General features: G+C 35.8%; 1 protein-coding gene across 2 annotated transcripts in view; it reads right to left on the bottom strand.

The window, feature by feature from the left end:
* LOC126828350 (nuclear pore membrane glycoprotein 210) overlaps positions 1–22,865 on the bottom strand; it is a 398,410-nt gene that overhangs the window by 253,093 nt on the left and 122,452 nt on the right. For both annotated transcript variants that reach the window (XM_050558068.2, XM_050558065.2), the window contains exons 12-14: positions 16,036–16,188; positions 9,554–9,659; positions 4,684–4,767 (exon numbers count right to left, since the gene is read on the bottom strand). In XM_050558068.2, coding sequence (XP_050414025.1) covers positions 4,684–4,767; positions 9,554–9,659; positions 16,036–16,188 — 343 coding nt within the window. The remainder of the gene's footprint in view (positions 1–4,683; positions 4,768–9,553; positions 9,660–16,035; positions 16,189–22,865) is intronic.

The following is a 22,865-nucleotide window of genomic DNA, read 5'->3' as shown; positions in this document are numbered from 1 at the left end:
TTGGATTTTTAATGGCGACGGGACGGTTCCGAAGCAAAGCTTTCTTGAGATGCGCAAACCGTTTCGTCCCCAATCATAAAACGTGTATTTATATATCAATTTAAAACAGTATTTCCCACATTGACAACACATCCACGAATGATAAATCTCACGCATCTGATTTACGTGTGTAGCGTTAATTTCTACTCTGTGTCCAATTATTCATAAATATTGCTGAATTTCGGCAAATAGTATCAATTTATACTTCTATCGAATTTCAATCTCACTGTTTAATTTTGATTACCAACGTCTGATTAACTAGTGTTTAGTTTCTCGACATGTATTGAATTATAAGCGTCCCGTCTAATTAGCACGACTGTTCAATAATTAGTTGGACCGTTCAATTTCCCGAGCCATGATTAAAATCAGTCAATGTGTCCAATTACGCAAGGTGTTAAATTTTGTTGTCAAACATCTAATTTCACGTGCGATGTTCAGATAATACGATGTGTTTAGTTGTTGGTCATCGTTCAGTTTTGCAGCACAATGTTGAAATACTGTAATAAGTGTTAGTTTTAGTACTGACCTGTTGCGATACGGTGAAATATTATTTTTCAGGATTCATACGATGGCAGGTATCTGTAATGCCTGTCATTATCCGGGGATTATTTTTCAAGATCACTACGGTGAAACAGATGTTGGATTTTTAATGGCGACGGGACGGTTCCAAAGCAAAGCTTTCTTGAGATGCACATACCGTTTCTTCCACAATCATAAAACGTGTATTTATATATCCGTTTAAAACAATACTTCCCACACTGACAACACATCCACGAATGATAAATCTCACGCATCTGATTTACGTGTGTACAAGTTGACTCCCTACCCTGATTAAATCCTTTTGTTTAAATGTCTTCGCAATTTAGACTAACAGCATGGGTATTGCACCAATCATATATTACATAATATGGGATCTATAGAAAGCATTTTGGGTTGAAAGGTAGTGCGATTATCTGGGGCAATAAACACAACGCTTGTAGAATTAATACACATGTGTCAGAAGCTAACAATATGTCTATTGTGTAAGACAAAACGTGAAAATAAACTAATAATTCGAACTCTTTATTTCTTTTTATTATTATAGAACCCTATTGCCATGATAAATAACTTGGTGTAGCAGTCGCTATCGTTCATGTGCCACGATAGTTGTGTGACACAACCGGCCTCGGTGTAATTTTACATGCAAAATTAACGGTAATTATTTGTCATAAACAATCAATGTCAAAACGATATACTGCCACGATGTTATAAATGTTGAATATTTTCGTTAATAATACGGACGTGTTAGTCCACGTTGTTTAGTGAGAACACGCATGTTCACATATTCTGCACGATATATATGTGGTTATATTTCCAACAAAGCTTCATGTCTAGAACATTTTAAAGGACACGTATGAATAAGACTATACATGTATTACACAGTTTAGATATTTATGCTGTGTTCAAATTGTTTTGCATATTTACTGTATTAAGAGTGTATAGTTAAGAATTACTCTTGAACTACGGCAAAGATAGACTTTTTAAATTGCAAACTATAAAGGTATTTTGGTTATCGGTCTTACAAATAGAAATAAGACATAAAAATGAACTGAACGCAACACAAGTCTTCGATGTAAGAGAATATTAGTTAATTATAACTGCTATCAAATCCACACAAAAATCCAGGGCACTCGTTTTATTTTAGAAAAGAATAACTGTATTTGAACCCCAAATCAATGATGAACTGTCAACTTGTTATGTAGTCATTCACGTGCAGATTGGTTTGAATAACAGAAATGTCCCGTGTATAAAAGATCAAAGAATAAAATTGCACATAGCCACTTTGTTTATCTAAAAGGGGTTCCGGCGCACTTAAAGGAATTATTTTTGACCCAATATTAACCATCGCCAATTCTTTTAAATCATCGGATAAAGTCAATCAACAAACAATACGGGTCTACTTTATTACAAAAACATTGGTGAACTTATCATTTCGTCTAAAATCATAACGCTAATCAACAAACAATACTATTGTTCTTTATTACAAAAACATCGGTGAACTAATCTCTGTCGTTATGGCGAGCCAAGCTAGTTGATTATTAGGTAAATAAAACAATATAAACAACCAAGGAGTAAAACTGATTTATTCCAATCAATTTATATACGAGTCAAGTATTACCTTAACCATGTACGAGTTTGCTTCTGAACGGATTAACTGACACCCGTTCAACTAGTAAATTCCAAATACAAACTGCTTACCGTATTCATGCCATAGACACTAATATCCTAATTTAAAAAAACGTTCTGTTTCCAATAATTATCACAGACACAAATATTAATTTTGATTGTTTTATCCATCAACACACAGAGTTAACACATCTAACAACCAGATCTTATGAATTCAAGCCTCTTCAATAATTATAAAGCACATAAAAGAGTGTAGAATAAATTGCCTAACAGAAAAATCATGCTTTATAAGTTGTTAAAGGGGCGTGGGGCTATTTAAGGAATGACGTTTGTGCACAATACAATGAAATAATTACCACCGGTGTAAGGGATTATTTTGACAGAATATGTCAACTGCAAATATGATGACTAAACATCAGTTTGTTCAGAAGTGCTCTGCATGCACGAACTTTCAAGTCTGTACTGATTAAAAAAAAATAAACAATCCCACATATCCACATTCCTAAAGATAGGTTGCCAGGCAACGAAACATACGCCCACAGCAGTTAAATCGTCCGGGCAGTCAACAAGAGTTGTCGCATATTTTTACTTTTTTCGGTAATGAAACATTTATAATACATTAAAATCTGATTAGGTGTAACAATTTATTAAGTAATTATCAGAAAACCATTAGAATTTGTTTGTTTTTTATAAAGTTCTGCCCCATGCTAATGTTTAGTATACAAATCTTTTAACATCGTGGATTTAGCTGTTCAAGTCATAAAGATTCATTGAAAATCAATATACTTGTTCCTCTCAAGACCATTAACAATGTGTATAAATTTAAAGTCAATCGGATATTAACTTTGACCTCTAGAGCGTCCACAAGATTTTTTGAAGTGATCAAGGGCCATAACTCTGGCAGTAATTATCAAAAATCGCTGAAAATCAATAGGCTTCTCCATCTCATGACCTTAAACCCTGTTAACAAATTTTAAAGACAATCGGATATTAACTTTAGCCTATAGAGCGTCCACAAGTAATTGTGAACGCTGGACCGACGGACCGACAGACGGATGGGGGTGACAACAATATACAGTGATAGACCACATTCCCCAGTATTTGGACCGCCAATCAGCAAGGCCTGGGAAGGGACTTGGCAGGTGGTCTGAACAAGCATCTGAATCGGTACATTCAGATTTCAAAGACTGTTGGATTGGAAGTGGTTACAAAAGGAACCCGATTCATAAGGATTACGAAAAGAAACTATTGGAATGTGTGATTTCATATTGTTCCTGGCGCATGTAACGTGTGCGTAAACTCACAGGGTGCCAATCATATTTCCGGACTCTTAGTGACGTCAGAAGTTGGCAAGAGTATCCGATTTTCACATAATGTCTCGTCTGTGATAAATGGTATATATGCATTTTACTATATTGCTTCAATTGTCAAGTAATTTCAAGAATGAATGTCAGAATATCTGGGAAGAAGTAGACTTTAGATATAATTGTTTAAGTAGAAATATAGTCTACCTATTAACATGCTCTCTCTGCAAAAAACAATACGTAGGAGAAAGCAAACGTGCCTTTTCTAAACGGATAAAGGAACACTATGCAGATATTAGACACAGCAGGCCAAAGCCGGTCGCTTTACACTTCAACTTAGATAAACATACGAGTAGGAATGTCATGATTAAAATAATAGAGCTTTTTAAGACTGACCCAGATAAAGGCAAAAACGATGCCGTAAGGAAAGCCAATGAATTCAAATGGATTCACACTTTTAAGAACATTCGCACCGGATGGCATTAACGATAAGATGTAGTCCTGAGGGGTCCCCCACTTTATTGTTTAAACTTTAGATCCTTTATTTGGCATATTTTCGAATTTAGTCTATAGAAGATTTTTCATTATTTCACTTCTTAACAGTGTGGGTATGTGTTCAATGAAAAATGCAAACAATATGCTGTGGACTTTTTTTCACCCTGACCCAACTTCCCCAGAGGTGTGGATAGAGGCTGCAGTTTTTAATTAATGTTTTTAAATTTGGTGGGAAGCATTGTGGTCAACAAAGGATGAACCCTATTGATTTTCAGTGTTTCATGATGTTTCGTTACAGAGTTATCCCCTTTCCCGAAAACATTGTGATTGTAATAGTGGCTATAGCTTTTAACAGATTTTTTTCAAATTTGGTTTAAAGCATTGGCGTCATGAAGTAATTAACTCTATTGATATTCAACATTCCACGAATTTCCATTCCCGAGTTATGCCCCCTTCCTAAAATCTTTGTGAACACGATAAAGGCTATAGTTTTTAATAGATTTTTTATATTTGGCTTGAAACATTGGGGTCATCAGTTCCTGTCAATATTCATAATCTGCAGACTTCTGTTCCAGAGTTATCCCGGCCCCGTTTGCTGAAAACCATGTGAACGCCATAGGTTATTAGAATATTAATATTATAAATGTGGAATATTGAAGACTAAGAAAGTAGAACGTACTGTTAATCTTGGAAAAAACTGTTACATCACTGAAGGTTATTGTCAAGTTCAACAAATGGCAATCTGTAAAACTCACTTTTTTACCTAAAAATACCAAAACAATAATTAAAAAAACATCATCAATGTGTGATAAACATTTATAACATTTGTCAGGTCATAGTGATATAGCAGCCAAGTCGTTCGAGCAGTCTTAAAGTGGATTAAGTTTCCACAAAATGCTCAAGGGCCGGTATAGTTAACATGATAGCCTTGCATCAGTGTTGAAAACACGGTATAAACCCAGTGTTTTAATTATAAGATGTCTGTACAAGTGGCTGGTTGTTTATTTTACTTAAATGAAGTGTGTACCATATTTTTCGGTGTATTAGGCGTATACGTAGATAAGGCGCAGGGTGAGTTTCGCAAAGTGCATAGTTTAGGCGAACCCTTCTCCAGCGACTTGTTGAACACGTGCTATACCATACCTGACTCAAATACACCTGCGATCTCCAGTAACTGGGTCACACTCTACTGTTTACAGTTATAATAATTACCGATATTTAGCCGTATCAAGCTTTATATATATATAACTTTATGAAATAAACCAGCGGCTGCCAGGCAGGATACGCCCATATTTTGCAAGAGATGGATAGAGAGCAAGCTAAACAAAAAGCGATTTTTCGAACAATCAAGGGCCATAATTCAGGAAGTTACGATCCGATATGCGCGAATATCGACAGGAACCAAGATCTTTGGGTTATAAAGATATATTTCAAGTTTCATCAAATTGTATCAATATGGTGACTTCTAGAGGGTCCACAACCTTGATATACCATATATTTACACTATTTGCGTACGAGGGTGGCCATTTTGTCTTTCGATTTTGATCCGACTTTCACGAATTTCAAACTCAACCATTCTTACGGTGTAACGGTGATATACTAAAACGTTTTTTTTTTAAAATCAGATAAAAATTGTGACCTCTAGGAAGTTGCTATCCAATATGCGCGAATATCGAAAGGAAATTCGAACTCAACCATCATTACGATGTAACGGTGATATATTCACAAGGTTTTTTAAATCGGATAATAAATGTGATCTTTAGAGGGACCACAAGCTAAAAACATGATTTTTCGTACAGTCAAGGGCTATAATTCAGGAAGGTATGGTGCGATATGCCCAAATATCGAAAGGAACCAAGATCTTTGGGTTATAAACCTGTATTTCAAGCAGTGATGGGATTTCAAAATTTTAGTTGTCGGACATTTTCTTCCCGAAAATAAAGGGACATAAAACGTATCGTTATTTAAGCAGGCGTTTTCAAACCACAATTAAGAATCACGTGTCAACAAAATATTCAAATTCATACGAAATAAAAAAAGAAGGTGCACCTCATTATTTTTCATATTTAATTCCTGTACGGTATTCAAATTAATGTCAATAATATTCCTCCAAAATTACATGACATCGTAATACCATAGAATGAAAGCGTGCTGACTACTGCCCATCTGTACCGGTTTCAAATTCCCCCCAAATTACCGTATTTTTCGGGTCATAAGTTGATACATTTTTCAGCAAAGTCCGGCTTTCATCCTATACTCCATTTCGATTTATATACGGAAGGTAAAAAAATGACATCCCGAAATTTATTTGAACGTAAACCGTAGTAAACATCGCTCTAATAAAACGAGAGAGTGACACCAACTGCTAAATAATCCCATTCGACTCTAAGCACGCGCTATCATCTAAAACAATTACCGTAACTACTTACGTTATTCCAATCGAAATATTCGTCAACATTTCTTAGCGTGTTTATTTATTTAAAAACATAAACCCCATTCAAAATATGATCATAAATCCGACAATATGCCATCGAAATAGAATCTTTTGTCCCGACATCAGACGTATTAGATTCGGCACGTTTACACCTCTTAATTCCATGTGTCTCGCGATATTTCTACTTTCATTTCACGTGTGTGTGAAATAGCTTTATTTAACTTCGGCTTCCACTGAAGAAATATCACAGACAAGTTATCGGACACAATGTATATTGATTTGGGGTGTTATATACTATTACTATTAGGATATGTGACATATATGACTAATGTCTACGGCCGTCATCAAGGAGATTAATACGTGAGACAATGGAGAAATCACAGGTTAATCAAGTAGATTAAGTTTATTGGATTGATATATAGTCCGACAAAGGAGAAGCAATGACTTCTGTTAAGGATTGAATTAATGAATTGTCCGACAAAGAATTAAGTCAGCCAATCAAGGCAGATTAAGTAGTTAATCAAGGTAGGTGTTTAGACGGTATAAAACGATAAATACGTTGCTCACTTAATTACCTAATCAATCCAGCCTATTATCAACGATAATCGGGTTGAGTGGTAGTTATACACTCAGTACACTATATTAATTTTGGAATTTTGAATATTATTTACCATGTCTTGATGTCCGATTGAGCATATTCCTGGTTGGAAAATTTAGGACGTTTGGAAAATAGCGTCGGACATTGACGGAATATACTAGCAAAATCAAATCACTGATTTCAAGTTTCATCAAAATTGGATCAAAATTGTGATCTCTTGAGGGTCCACAACCTTGATATACCATATTTTTACACTGTTTGCGTACGTGGGGCAGCCATTTTGTCCAACAATACGATGTAACGGTGATATATTCAAACGTTTTTTTAAATCGGAATAAAATTGTGACCTCCATAGGGTCCAGAAGCTAAAAAACGTGATTTTTCGTACAATCAGGGGCCATAATACAGGAAGTTACCGTCCGATACGCGCGAATATCAAAAAGAACCATGATCTTTGAGTTATAAACATGCATTTCAAGTTTCATCAAAATCTTTTACACTGTTTGCATACGAGGGGCGGCCCTTTCTTCCGTCAGTTTTGGTCCGATTATCACGAAATTCGAACTCAACCATCATCACGGTGTAATGGTGATATAGTCAAACGTTTTTTTAAATCAGATGAAAATTGTGAGTGTCCACAAGCTAAAAACGTGACTTTTCGTACTATCAGGGGCCATAATCCATGAAGTTTCGATCCGATACATGCCAATATCGAAAGAAACCAAGATCTTTTGGAGATAAACCTATATTTTAAATTTCGTCAAAATCGGATAAGAATTGTGACCTGTAGAGTGTCCACAAACAAATTGTGGACAGACAGGGGAGACAATATACATCCACATGAAAAACTCTATATACATTTTTTTTAATTGCATAAGACTTTATATATATTATAACTTTCAACTGCAATGTTTTATAACTTAAATGGTAATTCTGGTGCTCATATTGTTGTTAAAAGTCCCGCCCACACAAACATTGCTGTCTATTACATCCTGTTAACTTCACAAGCAATTGGCTTAGATAAATGAATAGGTATTGATGATAAACAAATGAAATAATAACAGTAGAAATAATTTATCATGATCAGCTACTCACGACTTAAATCCTGACTACTGGTATAAGAGAAACAATAATTCCAGTTTACTTATACTATCCAAACAACTGACTATCAAACGATGGCGTCCATTGCCCCGCCCACTACACGCGGCATGACAATACCTAAATTGTAGCCCTTTAGATCTATCAATAACATACAGTAGAATCTGCATTAAGCAGCCACCCATGGGAATTTTCACAACTGACCGCTTAACGGGAGTGGCCTCTTAATAAAATCTTGGTGCTTTTTGTGCTGACATAAATTAAATATTATACTTGGATGCATTGGAAGCAAACATCAATACTTGCATCGGTAAATTTGACCGTCGCTGAATCTTGCGCCGAACAAAAATTCTTTACTCAAGTCTCGGACATAACTTCAGTAAATTTGTCATTTTGTACCAACCTTCGATACTACTGTCTACCATTGTGATGCATTTGATAATATTTATCCATTTTTGTGAAGAAAATCGATGAATTAATTTTATTTTATCTAAAAAGCACATGAACAAAAAACCATTGCTGATTTTATCGCCTATTTACAGGGGGTGTAAATCTGTATGTAATATTATAGGAGGCGCTAAAACGTCTGTTTAACAACAAAGTGGCAACTGAAAAGAGATACTAGATGTTCGTGCCAACACTTGGTACTTTTATTTTATTCAATCAGTATCAAATACCGATAATCCAAGGTTGATTGTTATTTTTACATTTCTTTTTACCTGATCAGTAGGGGTCCAGTTAATTAACTACTACTCACAGGATTAGAGGGGGTGTTACAAAGAACAACAAGATGGTATCATTCAACAATGGCCGTTGAATGGGCGATGTTTTGTTGAATTTATTAGTAAAATAGTGACCACTGGCCGCGTTAGAGGAGTGACCGTTAAATAAAGAGATGAAACAATAGAATTTGTACAGGGGGGGGGGGATTTATCATGACCGCTTACAAGGAGATGTCGCTGAATAGGAGTGGCTGCTCATACAGATTCTACTGTAATACAATAGCATTTTAAATACCAATCAAAGAAACAATGATTTTGTGAACTACAAACAACTTCATAAAGCATACGGTGACAACTACTCACCGGTAGATAATCAATGAAATTATGACCTCTATAGGGTCCACAAGCTAAAAATGCGATTTTTCGTACAATCAGGGGCCATAATTCAGGAAGTTATGATCTAGAAGAGTGGGGTCTGGATTTGTGCCCATTTGATGGACACCCCCTCACCCCGACCTGAGCCTCCGGTCTACAACTAATATGTCTGAAGCTCAACATGTTTAAACAGCGTCCCTATATTTGCAATGTCATTTAAATCAGTAATCCCAAAATGGAGAATCAAGTATAGGGTGATCATAAACACAGGTTTTGGCATAAAGTATAATATTTCAAAGATTCATGCACGTAAGTACATTACCATTATATACAGTGTTTATTTCCAATGGAAGTTCTAATATTGTTCCAACAACAGCTTCTACAGGTGTTGGCAAAAACATCATATCATTAGGTGGTAAAACGTGAATCTACAATCATAAAAACAAAATATAAATGCTTTACATTAAATCCAATTTTCATGATTGAAATCTATAGCATTGAATGCTATAGTTGATATAGGCATTACTACGTACGCCTCCAAAAGAGAGAGAGAGAGAGAGAGAAATGGGGTTTAATGTCCACTCGACACAATTAGGTCATTTCGGGACAAACATATGGTTTTTTAATTTCATTTCAATAATTCGCTTGCGCATAGGGGTCTTTAGCAGTGGGAGGAAACCGGAGGACCCGGAGAAAACCCACGAGGTTCGACAGGCGACCCTACTCCTTGTCACGAACAACCGGGGATTCGAAACCACGCCAGTCGACTCAATGACAGACTTTATGATACAGCGCGCGCACGCTAACCATTCAGCCATCCAACCCCCCTACTATATTTATTGTCACATGTAGGACAAATCAGAGTAACATTCCAAGTGTTCTTTTTGGTTAATTTGAAATTCTAATATTCACAATCACCTTTCAACCATACCACAATTATTGAAACAATAAATCTCAAAATAAATATATGAAGCTTATCAAATATATTTAATCTGTACCAAAAGTGGTCATCATATTTAGTCAAGGTATTGTGCATGATGTTATGAAACTATTCACTAAAAGAGCAGGAGCCGGGTGTTCTGTAGAATGCTAACGTTTAGTATACTAAACATTTAGAGTGCCCAAAAGATTTTTCAAAGTGATCAAGGGCCATAACCCTGAAAGTAATTATCAGAAATCAGTGAAAATCAGGGGCAAACATCCAGAAAGTTATGGCCTGAAATGTGCAAATATCAAAAGGGACTGAGATCTTTGGGATATAAAGATATATTTTAAGTTTCATCAAAATCGGATAAAAATTGTGACCTCTAGAAAGTCCACAACCTTCATATTACACACTTCTACACAATTTGCATACGAGGGCGGCCATTTTGTCTGGCGGTTTCATTTCGATTTTCCCGAAATACGACTTAATCTTCATTATGGTGGAATGGTGAAGTATTTAAACGGTTTTTAAAATCGGAAAAAAATTGTGACCTCTAGAGAATCCACAAGCTAAAAATCAGGAGCCATAATCTAGGAAGTTAAATTCAGGTATCCGCGATTATCAAAAGGAACCAAGATCTTAGTGTGTAATGGTGTAATATATTCACACCAATGATGGGATTTCAAAATTTTAGTTGTCGGACATTTTCTTCCCGAAAATAAAGGGACATAATTTATCGTTATTTAAGCAGACGTTTTCAAACTACAATTAAGAATCACGTGTCAACAAAATATTCAAATTCATACGTAATAAAACCAGCGGCTGCCAGGCAGGATACGCCCACATTTTCGAGAGATGGATGGAGAAGAAGCTAACAAGAAAGTGATTTTTCCTACAATCAAGGGCCATTATTCAGGAAATTACAATTTGATATGCACTAATATCGAAAGGAACTGAGATTTTTGTGTTATAAACTTACATTTCAAGTTTCAACAAAATCGGATAAAAATTGCGACCTCTATAAGGTACACAACCTTGATATACCATATTTTTACGCTATTTGAGAACGAACGGTGGCCATTTTGTCTGTGAATTTTGGTCCGATTTTCACGAAATTCGAACTCAGTTCTTCTTAGGGTGTAACGGTGATATAATAGTACGTTTTTTTAAATCGGATAAAAATTATGACTTCTATAGGGTCCACAAGCTAAAAACGCGATTTTTCGTACAATCAGGGGCCATAATTCAGGAAGTTACAGTTCGATATGCGCGAATATCGAAAGGAACTGAGATCTTTGGGTCATAAACTTACATTTCAAGTTTCAACAAAATCGGATAAAAATTGTGACCTCTGTAGGGTCCACAACCTTGATATACCATATTTTTACGCTATTTGAGATCGAACGGCGGCCATTTTGTCTGTCAATTTTAGGCCGATTTTCACAAAATTCGAACTCAGCCATCCTCAGGATGTAACGGGGATATATAATAATACGTTTTTTTAAATCGGATAAAAATTATGACCTCTATAGGGTCCACAAGCTAAAAACGCAATTTTTCATACAATCAGGGGCCATAATTCAGGAAGTTACAGTCCGATATGCGCGAATAACAAAAGGAACCAAGATCTTTGGGTTATAAACTTACGTTTCAAGTTTCAACAAAATCGGATAAAAATTATGACCTTTATAGGTTCCACAAGCTAAAAACGTGATTTTTCGTACTATCAGGGGCCATAATTCAGGAAGTTTGAGAACGAACGGCAGCCATTTTGTCTGTCAATTTTGGGTCAATTTTAACGAAATTCGAACTCAGTCGTCTTTAGGGTGTAAAGGTGATATAATAATAAGTTTTTTTAAATCGGATAAAAATTATGACCTCTATAGGGTCCACAAGCTAAAAACTTGATTTTTCATACAATCAGGGGCCATAATTCAGGAAGTTACGGTCCGATATGCGTGAATATCGAAAGAATCCGAGATCTTTGGGTTATAAACTTACATTTCAAGTTTCACCAAAATCGGATAAAAATTGTGACCTCTATAGGATCCACAACCTTGATATACCATATTCTTACGCTATTTGAGAACGAACGGCGGCCATTTTGTCCATCAATTTTGGGCCGATTTTCACGAAATTCGAACTTAACCTTCCTTAGGGTGTAACGGTGATATAATAATACGTTTTTTTTAAATCGGATAAAAATTATGACCTCTATAGGGTCCACAAGCTAAAAACGTGATTTTTCGTACAATCAGGGGCCATAATTCAGGAAGTTACAGTCCGATATGCGCGAATATCGAAAGGAACCAAGATCTTTGGGTTATAAACTTACATTTCAAGTTTCAACAAAAATCGGATAAAAATTGTGACCTCTATTGGGTCCACAACCTTGATATACCATATTTTTTACGCTATTTGAGAACGAAGGGCGGCCATTTTGTCTGTCAGTTTTGCGCTGAATTTCACGAAATTCGAACTCAGCCGTCCTTAGGGTGTAACGGTGATATAATAATACGATTTTTTAAATCGGATAAAAATTATGACCTCTATAGGGTCCACAAGCTAAAAACGCGATTTTCCGTACAATCAGGGGTCATAATTCAGGAAGTTACGGTCCGATATGCGTGAATATCAAACGGAACCGGTCCGCAAGCTAAATACGTGATTTTTCATACAAACAGGGGCCATAATCCATGAAGTTTCAATCCGATACATGCCAATATCGAAAGCAGCCGAGATCTTTTGGGGATAAACCTATATTTCAAGTTTCGTCAAAATCGGATAAGAATTGTGACCTGTAGAGAGTCCGGACGGAGAGAGGGGCGACGGCATAATACGTCCACATGAAAATGTGGGCGTATAAAAATTACATGACATCGTAATACCATACAAGCGGTTGCCATGCAAGATACGCCCACATTTTGCAAGAGATGGACAGAGAACAAGCTGAAAAAAAGAAGTGATTTTTTCGTACAATCAAGGGCCATAATTCAGGAAGTTATAATCCGATATGCATGAATATTAAAAGGAACCAAGATCTTTGGGTTATAAACATGTATTTCAAGTTACATCAAAATCGGATCACAATTGTGTCCACTCTCTAGAGGGTCCAAAACCTTGATAAACAATATATTTACAATATTTGCGTACGAGGGGCAGCCATTTTGTCCGGCAGTTTTGGTCCGATTTGTACGAAATTCGGACTCAACCATCATAAGGGTGTGAAAGGGATATATTCAAACGTTTTTTAAAATCGAATAAAAATTGTGACATCTAGAGGGATCACATCCTAAAAACGCGACTTTTCGTACAATCAAGGGCCATAATTCAGGAAGTTATGATCCAAAATGTGCGTATATCGAAAGGAACCAAGATCTTTGGGTTATAAATATGTACTTCAAGTTTCATCAAAATCGGATCAAAACTGTGACCTCTATAGGGTCCACAACCATATTTCTACGCTATTTGAGAACGAACGGCGGCCATTTTGTCTGTCAATTTTGGGCCAATTTTCACGAAATTCGGAATCAGTCGTCTTTAGGGTGTAACGGTGACATAATAATACGTTTTTTTAAATAGGATAAAAATTATGACCTTTAGGGTCCACAAGCTAAAAACGCGATTCTTCGTACAATCAGGGACCATAATTCAGGAAGTTAAGGTCCGATATCGAAAGGAACCGAGAACTTTGGGTTATAAAATTACATTTCAAGTTTCAACAAAATCGGATAAAAATTGTGATCTCTATAGGGTCCACAACCTTGATATACCATATTTTTACGCTATTTGAGAACGAACGGCGGCCGAATTGTCTGTACATTTTGGGCCGATTTTCATGAAATTCGACCTCAGCTGTTTTTAGGGTGTAACGGTGATATAATAATACGTTTTTTTAAATCTGATACAAATTATGACCTCTATTGGTTCCACAAGCTAAATACGTGATTTTTCGTACAATCAGGGACAATAATTCAGGAAGTTACGGTCCGATATGCGAGAATATCAAAATGAACTGAGATCTTTGGGTTATAAACTTACATATCAAGTTTCAACAAAATCGGATAAAAATTGTGACCTCTATAGGGTCCACAACCTTGATATAACACATTTTTACGCTATTTGAGAACGTACGGCGGCCATTTTGTCTGTCAATTTTGGGCCGATTTTCACGAATATCGAACTCAGTCGTCCTTAGGGTGTAACGGTGACATAATAATACGTTTTTTTAAATCGGATAAAAATTATGACCTCTATAGGGTCCACAAGCTAAAAAGGCGATTTGCGTACAATCAGGGGCCATAATTCAGGAAGTTACGGTCCGATATGCGCGAATATCAAAATGAACTGAGATCTTTGGGTTATAAACTTACATATCAAGTTTCAACAAAATCGGATAAAAATTGTGACCTCTATAGGGTCCACAACCTTGATATACCACATTTTTACGCTATTTGAGAACGTACGGCGGCCATTTTGTCTGTCAATTTTGGGCCGATTTTCACGAAATTCGAACTCAGTCGTCCTTAGGGTGTAACGGTGACATAATAATACGTTTTGTTAAATCGGATAAAAAATATGACCTCTATAGGGTCCACAAGCTAAAAACGTGATTTTTGCGTACAATCAGGCGCCATAATTCAGGAAGTTACGCTCTGATATGCGCGAATATCGAAAGGAACCAAGATCTTTGGGTTATAAACTTACATTTCAAGTTTCAACAAAATCGGATAAAAATTGTGACCTCTATAGGGTCCACAACCTTGATATACCATATTTTTACGCTATTTGAGAACGAACGGCAGCCATTTTGTCTGTCAATTTTGGGCCGATTTTCACGAAATTCAAACTCAGTCGTCCTTAGGGTGTAACGGTGATATAATAATACGTTTTTTTAAATCGGATAAAAATTATGACCTCTATAGGGTCCACAAGCTAAAAACGCAATATTTTCGTACAATCAGGGGCCATAATTCAGGAAGTTACGGTTCGGTATGCGTGAATATCGAAAGGAACCGAGATCTTTGGGTTATTAACTTACATTTCAAGTTTCAACAAAATCCGATAAAAATTGTGACCGCTGTAGGTCCATAACCTTGATATACCATATTTTTACGCTATTTGAGACCGAACAGCGGCCATTTTGTCTGTCAATTTTGGGCCGATTTTCAAGAAATTCGAACTCAGTCGTCCTTAGGGTGTACCAGTGATATAATAATACGGTTTTTAAATCGGATAAAAATTATGACCTCTATAGGGTCCACAAGCTAAAAACGCAATTTTTCGTACAATCAGGGGCCATAATTCAGGATGTTACGGTCCTACATGCGTGAATATCAAACGGAACCGGTCCGCAAGCTAAATACGTGATTTTTCATACAAACAGGGGCCATAATCCATGAAGTTTCAATCCGATACATGCCAATATCGAAAGCAGCTGAGATCTTTGAGATAAACCTATATTTCAATGTAATGTGGGCGTATAAAATGTGACCTGTAGAGTGTCCACAAATAAATTATGGACAGACGGACGGACGGACATCCAGACAATCAGACAGAGGCGACAACAATATACGTCCAGATGAAAATGTGGGCGTATAAAACCTTAGCTAGACTAGCTTGAGCATTAACCGCATAAAACTTGATGCAAAATTTCAAGCATATCAAAATGTATTGAAAATGAACACTGCCAGAACAGGTAGTACCCCAAAACTTAGCTAGACTAGCTCATGTACTAACCGGTACAAATGTGCACGGGCGGAGAGGAGGGACAGCATAATACATCCACATGAAAATGTGGGTGTGTAATAAAATCAATAATTAATATCTGGTTATTTGTTCAATAATCAATACTAATCCTCAAGAATAAATAAACTTACTGTTGCTGTCCCAGTGTGAGCTGTATTTCTTGCGTCAGCTGCTGTAATGTTTGCCCTTCCCATTCCATAAGTAGTTATCTGCCCTTTTATGTTCACAGTGGTCACATCGAAATCTGCTGAAATCCATGTATAGTCTCCACTCCCTCCTCTAGCCTAAAACAATATATCATAATATCATGATCTGAAATCAAACAGCTTTAGTGAGGCCAAATAATAATATGCCCAGATGGACAGACACAGATATTTTAAGTCTCCTACTTTCTTTGAAAATTGTGTTGTGAACCCCACTCACAGTTAAATTTAACCAGCGGCTGCTAGGCAGGATACGCCCACATTTTCGAGAGATGGACAGAAAACAAGCTAAAATGAAAGTGATTTTTCCTACAATCAAGGGCCATAATTCAAGAAATTACAATTCAATATGCATAAATATCGGAAGGATCCGAGAACTTTGGGTAATAAACTTACATTTCAAGTTTCAACAAAATCGGATAAAAATTGTGACCTCTATAGGGTCCACAACCTTGATATACCATATTTTTACGCAATTTGAGAACGAGGGACGGCCATTTTGTCTGTCAGTTTTGGGCTGATATTCACGAAATTCGAACTCAGCCGTCCTTAGGGTGTAACGGTGATATAATAATACGTTTTTTTAAATCGGATAAAAATTATGACCTCTATAGGGTCCACAAGCTAAAAACGCGATTTTTCGAACAATCAGGGGCCATAATTCAGGAAGTTACGGTTCGATATGCGCGAATATCGAAAGGAACCAAGATCTTTGGGTTATAAACTTACATTTCAAGTTTCAACAAAATCAACAATTAAAATTGTGACCTCCATAGGGTCCACAACATGGGTTCCACGTCGGCCGTATATGCCGGTCGAGACCTACGGCTATGGAAAATGACCGTTCCTAGATCTGACCTAACGGTCATTTTGCACGCCGGAAAGAGGGTCTTTTTTTTAAAAAAAAAAAATTTCAAACATGACTACGATGGACCTTCACTGTGTAACTATACAAGAATGCACGTCGTCTAGAAGCCAATCTCGTGATTGGTGTTATAGAGTTGTATATATAGTCGTCAACAGATTATACTGAGTGTTGTGTTGATATTTAATGATGAATGTCTGGTAGTAGAGCAATAAATGTTAATTGATAAGTGGGAATCGGTCCATTGTTAATCATTCATGTATTGTCCACGTGTCATAAGAATTTTCAACAACAAAGCCATTTACCGCTATTACGGTCAGGCACAATGTAAATGAGGTTATTATGATCTTCGAAAAAGAGCAATTGATATGAAGTATTGCTCTTCGAATCCAACCAACTGTCATATCAAATAAAAACATATCAAATAAAAAAAATTACGTAAATCCTCAACAACGTACGTGTTGGAAGAAAAATGCATTTAAAAATAAAATGTTTATAGCGGTATTACGGCCTTGTGGAAACTGTTGAAATAAAATCTAGAGATTAGTTAACTTGCTTACCGAACAATTAAGAAAAATACATATTCCAGTTCTATTGTGCAGCAATATTGTAGAAGAAATGTTGTGTATATACGGTTACTCTTATACACGACCATATTCTAGGGGGCGCTAGTGTTGCTAGCCGTGGAGTTAGTTATCCGTTAGTCATTTAGTTATACATTATTAGGATTTACGTCACAATTCTGCGGCCCGTAATTCTGTAAGAGATGGTCTAAAACCCCAAAAATGTGAGATATTTGCCATGGATAATTATATATTTATCTTCATTTCAAAGTTATTGTATTACAACTCAAAATTATCCAGGTCAGTGTGTTTTCTATAGAGCACGTGTTAATTACGTGTGAGCTACTGAAATGGTTTTTCTCCGGCCAATTCAACTATTTCGTTATTTAAGTAGCCAAAACGGAATATTTTATTATCAAATAATTATCATGAGCCTTACTAATATTTCATTTTTAAGTCAAATATATTTTTTTTGTGCACCCCATGGTAGGGTGACCCGAGCCGAAAAAAATCTCGAAAACTATTTACAGTTATGGCACTATATTTATATAAATAACAACCCTAGATGATCCTTTATTATAAACTGCCAAGAAACTGTACCTGCGTGCTATATTTCACAAGATATATCCATTCGACTGCATTGTAAAATACACTGCTTTTGTGCACCATCCGCGGACATATTTGTTTTGGGTTTTCAATGTTGACGGAGTTATGTTCTCTTGGTTATTTCAAATTATTGATTTATTTTCCGATAAGAATGAACCATCACTACCATTCGGGACTATTCGTTTAATTCGTAATTTGCTATCTGATGAAATTGGCCCCATGCTTCGATTGAATTTAAGATTTTCGAGCATGCGCAACGCAGCTCAGTTTTGGATCGGCCATTCCTGTGTGCTTAATTTTGATGTGTGCAGTCCAATTTAAATTTTTGTAGATATATTAGACCAATCTATTTATATTTTCTGTATACCCATAGAAACATAGGTCTATTTATATTGGTATTTATATGTGAATGTGCCTTTGTAAATTAATATTTGATATCCCATTTAAGAAATAATGTTCGGAAAGTATGTATATTGACGAAAAGTTTCATGGAGTAATTAGAGTATTAAATAAATAATGACAGACTATTTTAATCAATCTAAATGAAAAATATGCAATAGCTGATCAAGTTATGTACAGATTTGAGATGTACATTGACATTTTGTAGTTGGGTTTGAATAAGTGAATACAAACTAGAAGATACATAATTAAGAACAAATTCAAATTCGGGAGGACGTTCCTTCTTGTATGATAGCTTTTACACAAAAATAAATATGCTGATTATTTTAATATGTATTTCCTATAACTTTATAGGGACTGAAAGCGATCGATAACATTAACAAAAACACATCTCATCGTGACCAACGCCCTCTGAATCAACATGCCTGTATGTTAGATCTTCTTTCATATAACGGTATGTCGTCTATTACAACACTCTTACATACATTTATATGTACAGTATAACATCTGTCTTAGCAGATATTTTTTATAAAACAGTCAATATTATCTTGTCAGCTATTATACGAAAGAAATACAGGTTTTCCCAAAGATAAATAGGTTAAAAATTAAGGTAATCAGCGCAGGTGTACTCACTTTATCAAACAAAGCGTAACTCAAATCTTACCCCAAAACACGATCTGTTACGACAATTCACAAATCGATTGATAATAAATAATACATAGTCATTATTTACCAAACACAGATATGTAATTTAGAACTAATCTGTAATAAACATATATTCCAAATTGTTCCCCTTGGGACAAAATAAAAAGTTAAGTTTTACTTAGAGTATCTCAAGGGCAACTTTTCAAACACGATATCAAAGCAGATCTACAGTAGTAGGCGTATTTTGTAACATAAATTGCTATCTGAAAATTAACCGATTGGTTTAAAGAAAACAGTTATTAAATAATGAATTGTTAAAATACTGTGAGAAGTGTCGGAATGTCGGTCTGCTGGGACGTCTGGATTGACAAATAAAATGGTTTTAGAAACGAAGAATGAAGAAATTGTATTTTTTTATAACCGCTAAAAAGGGGCATTGAAAGTTTCTTCCGGTTAGGTAGGATCAGCCAGGTCAATTAATTTTTGTAAATTTTCTTTTAAAACTGAAATCGAGTGTTCCTTACCGGCGACAGAAAAATAAAATATAGACTTATTGGAAACTTGCTGATTTAAAACATACCTACGAAACCGGAGCTGTGCCTTCAGTGCCTCTTTTATTTCCCTATCTGTAAGTTGTAAAAGCCCATTTTCCATACCCTCTTTACTTTTCCAAAGACCCACCCCGATAATTTCTGTTGTTAGGCGCTCTTTTTTCCTAATCTCACGTTTCCCCTTTTGTACTAATTCATTCTTTTTTGCCAAAAGAACCGCTAGCTTTTTTTTTCGATTTCTTCCCGTCTTTGCCTAAATTTAAAAAGTTGATTTTTAGTTATCGTTTGAGCATCCATTAATACCAAATTACGTTTATCAGGTGAAAGATTTTTTAGCCATTCATCAGATTTATTCATTTTACATAAAATGGACGCTTCGTTGCCAAAAATATTAGACGAGGGCGCGATTAATCTATCGAGATGACTGAACACGGTTTCCGGTAATTTGTTGTGAGGCATGGCAGAACTTGAACACGAAGGATTAAAGTCATCTCGATACTCAAGTAAAATTTTTGCAATGTACTTTCTAAACTCGGCAAAGAGGACTTCCAAAATATGGATCAGGGTTGAATTAAAAGTTAAATCAGAATCAAATTTCGTCAGGTTAGCAAGGACCGAATCATTTTCAATTTTAATTAGAGATTCAAATGGGTGTGATTTACCTTCAACAAAGTTTTCAATATTAGGGTTTTCCAAAAAATCATGTAATTCCTGATAAATAGTTTTCATGTCAAGTGCATTAATGCCGCTTTCTAGTATGCGCCACAGTGGAGCTGTAATTAATTTATCTATCAAGCCCAAAGCCTGGCACTCAATATGAAATAACGGAATTTTAATATCCAAAAATATGCTTTGGGTCAATCTATTTTCTGTTCCAAAATCACCAAGAAAATTTGTTATATGCTTGGCCATATAATTTACAATTGCGACAATGTGGAAAATAATATTAAACCGGTTATCATGAAATGGCGTTAGCGGTAATTTTGAAATCCCAAGGGACTTAAGATACAACTTAAAAGGCAAATAACAACCTGACTTTTCGTCCCCACCCTTTGTAAAGGCTTTACAGATGGTCCGAACCAATCGAACACACCCAGGTTCGTTTGGCAAAAATGAAGAAGCGGTTTTAAACGTTTGGGCCGAATACATTTTAAAATACATTTCCTCAAATTTCTTCAATTCAGACGCACTTTTATCGGCCAAACCAGTTAATAGATGAAGACCGCAAAAGAAATGATTTATATTTAGGTGAATATTTCGCTCTGAATCTGATAAATCAGACCAGTTTTCTACTAATTTAGAACAAATATTGCCTCTGTACTGTGTAAATAAATTGTTAAAAAGCTTTTCGGTGCTGGCTCTGTCTGACATCGTATTTCTAATTTCGAAAATTACGGATTTACTAATGGGCCCAGCTATATCATCAAGATCTGCCAAAATTTCATTTAAAGTTGCAAGAGTAGTTTGCGCAGATTTATCAGCCATATTCCGAAGACCAATAATAATTGGCGTATGAGTCGAGTCAGCGGTTAGTGCATATGTACCGAATTAGGAGCCAAATTTTGTAGTTTCGTCCCTATATAAAGTGGTGTTTTTTGCTGACTTTAAGGTTTCCGAAACATGCTTTAAAGATACACCACGCGCTCACATGATATTCTTTGGGGCATAATTAGATTTCAGTCCCGCGACAGCCAAACATGCGGTTATAACCGCGTTGACGTTCCTATCGGAAACGTTGAGGTTTTTTAGTTGCATGACCAAATTATGGCATTCTGGAGTGTATCTTTGATTTTTGACATACAAAATTACTTCTTCGCCACGAGGTTGGGACTTACAACCAGTTTTTTTATTTGCCAAAACTTTATTATTATTAGCCTTTGCGCGAATCAATTCTTTTGAGGTCTTCCTTATTCGATTTTTTAAACGGAAATTTTTTTTTGTACGTATTGACCCTTCTTAATAAATTCTTATTTTTCCTATTTAATTTGGTCAAAGTCGCAGCATCGACAGATGTCTGTGTCTCTCTATTTATTAAATGTACCGTGCTGGTATCTGTCGATGGTGTCTTGTCCACTAATTTTAAAGCGTTATTAGAATTATTTTTATTTTTACCCAGCTTTCTAGTCTTTGTCTTCAGTCTGGCCAGCCTACTTTGAATACCTTTGTTATCAAACGTCACGCAGTCGTCATGTAAAGCAGTACTTATAGACCGGTGCTCCGTATTGGTCGGAAATTTATTAATAATGCCTAGTACTAGCCTATTTGTAATTCTTGCGAAGGGAAGATTAGTTATTGTACTGAGATCTTAGTCATCGCCCAAACCAATGCTGGATAGTAATTCATCGTTGGACGTCATGCTTGCTAATTGAATGGGTTGACAACAAATTAAAACAAGTCAGTCGGTCAATTCCTAAACAAATTAAAAAGATTTGTTTCCCTTTAACCCTAAAAGCCAATAGTCTCGAACAGTAAATATAGTCAACCAAGACTATTGTGCGTTTCGATTAATTCCCGGTAGCAAATTTAAGATACGAAACAATTTGTTTATTTTCTAACTTGACACCAGTCGTCTTAGCGATTCCACGAAGATTTTAGGAACCTTTAAAAAATTAAAAGATAACTACGGCTTTTTTTCTTATCCCGTCTAAAACAAGTTCTACGGAGATGTGAAATCGCCGAAACTAAATGACAACACTCTGTAGATAAATAGCGAATTGAAAAATAAAAACGACAATAATTTTTAGAATTTTGAACGTAGTTTGCGATCAATGATTTCTAAAGACAAACGCGTGATGAAATAAATTTTAACTTGTCTTTATCTACCATCTGATGTTGTGACAATACCACGTGCATGGCCATATATAGTGGATATTTGCTGCGATGAATTACTCGCACGTGCTCCCAGCGGACCCGGCGGTGTTTTGTCATCATTCAGAAATTCGTCGTTGGACAGTCAACAACTCTCCAGGTAAGACCGAATTTCTTAGCGGATAATTATTGTTGCATGGGTCACCCTACCCATGGTGACTAAGTAGTAAAGACACTTGAATTCACAATACCCTACCATGAATAAAAAACATGAAATATACATTTACTTTGAAAAGTTTTCGTGCATTATCAAAAATGACC

Source organism: Patella vulgata, chromosome 7 (genome assembly GCF_932274485.2).
Source record: "Patella vulgata chromosome 7, xgPatVulg1.2, whole genome shotgun sequence".
In the NCBI taxonomy this organism is placed as follows: Eukaryota; Metazoa; Mollusca; class Gastropoda; family Patellidae; genus Patella; species Patella vulgata.
The sequence above is the reverse complement of the archived record's forward strand: the minus strand, read 5'-3'. Positions and strand labels throughout refer to the sequence as shown.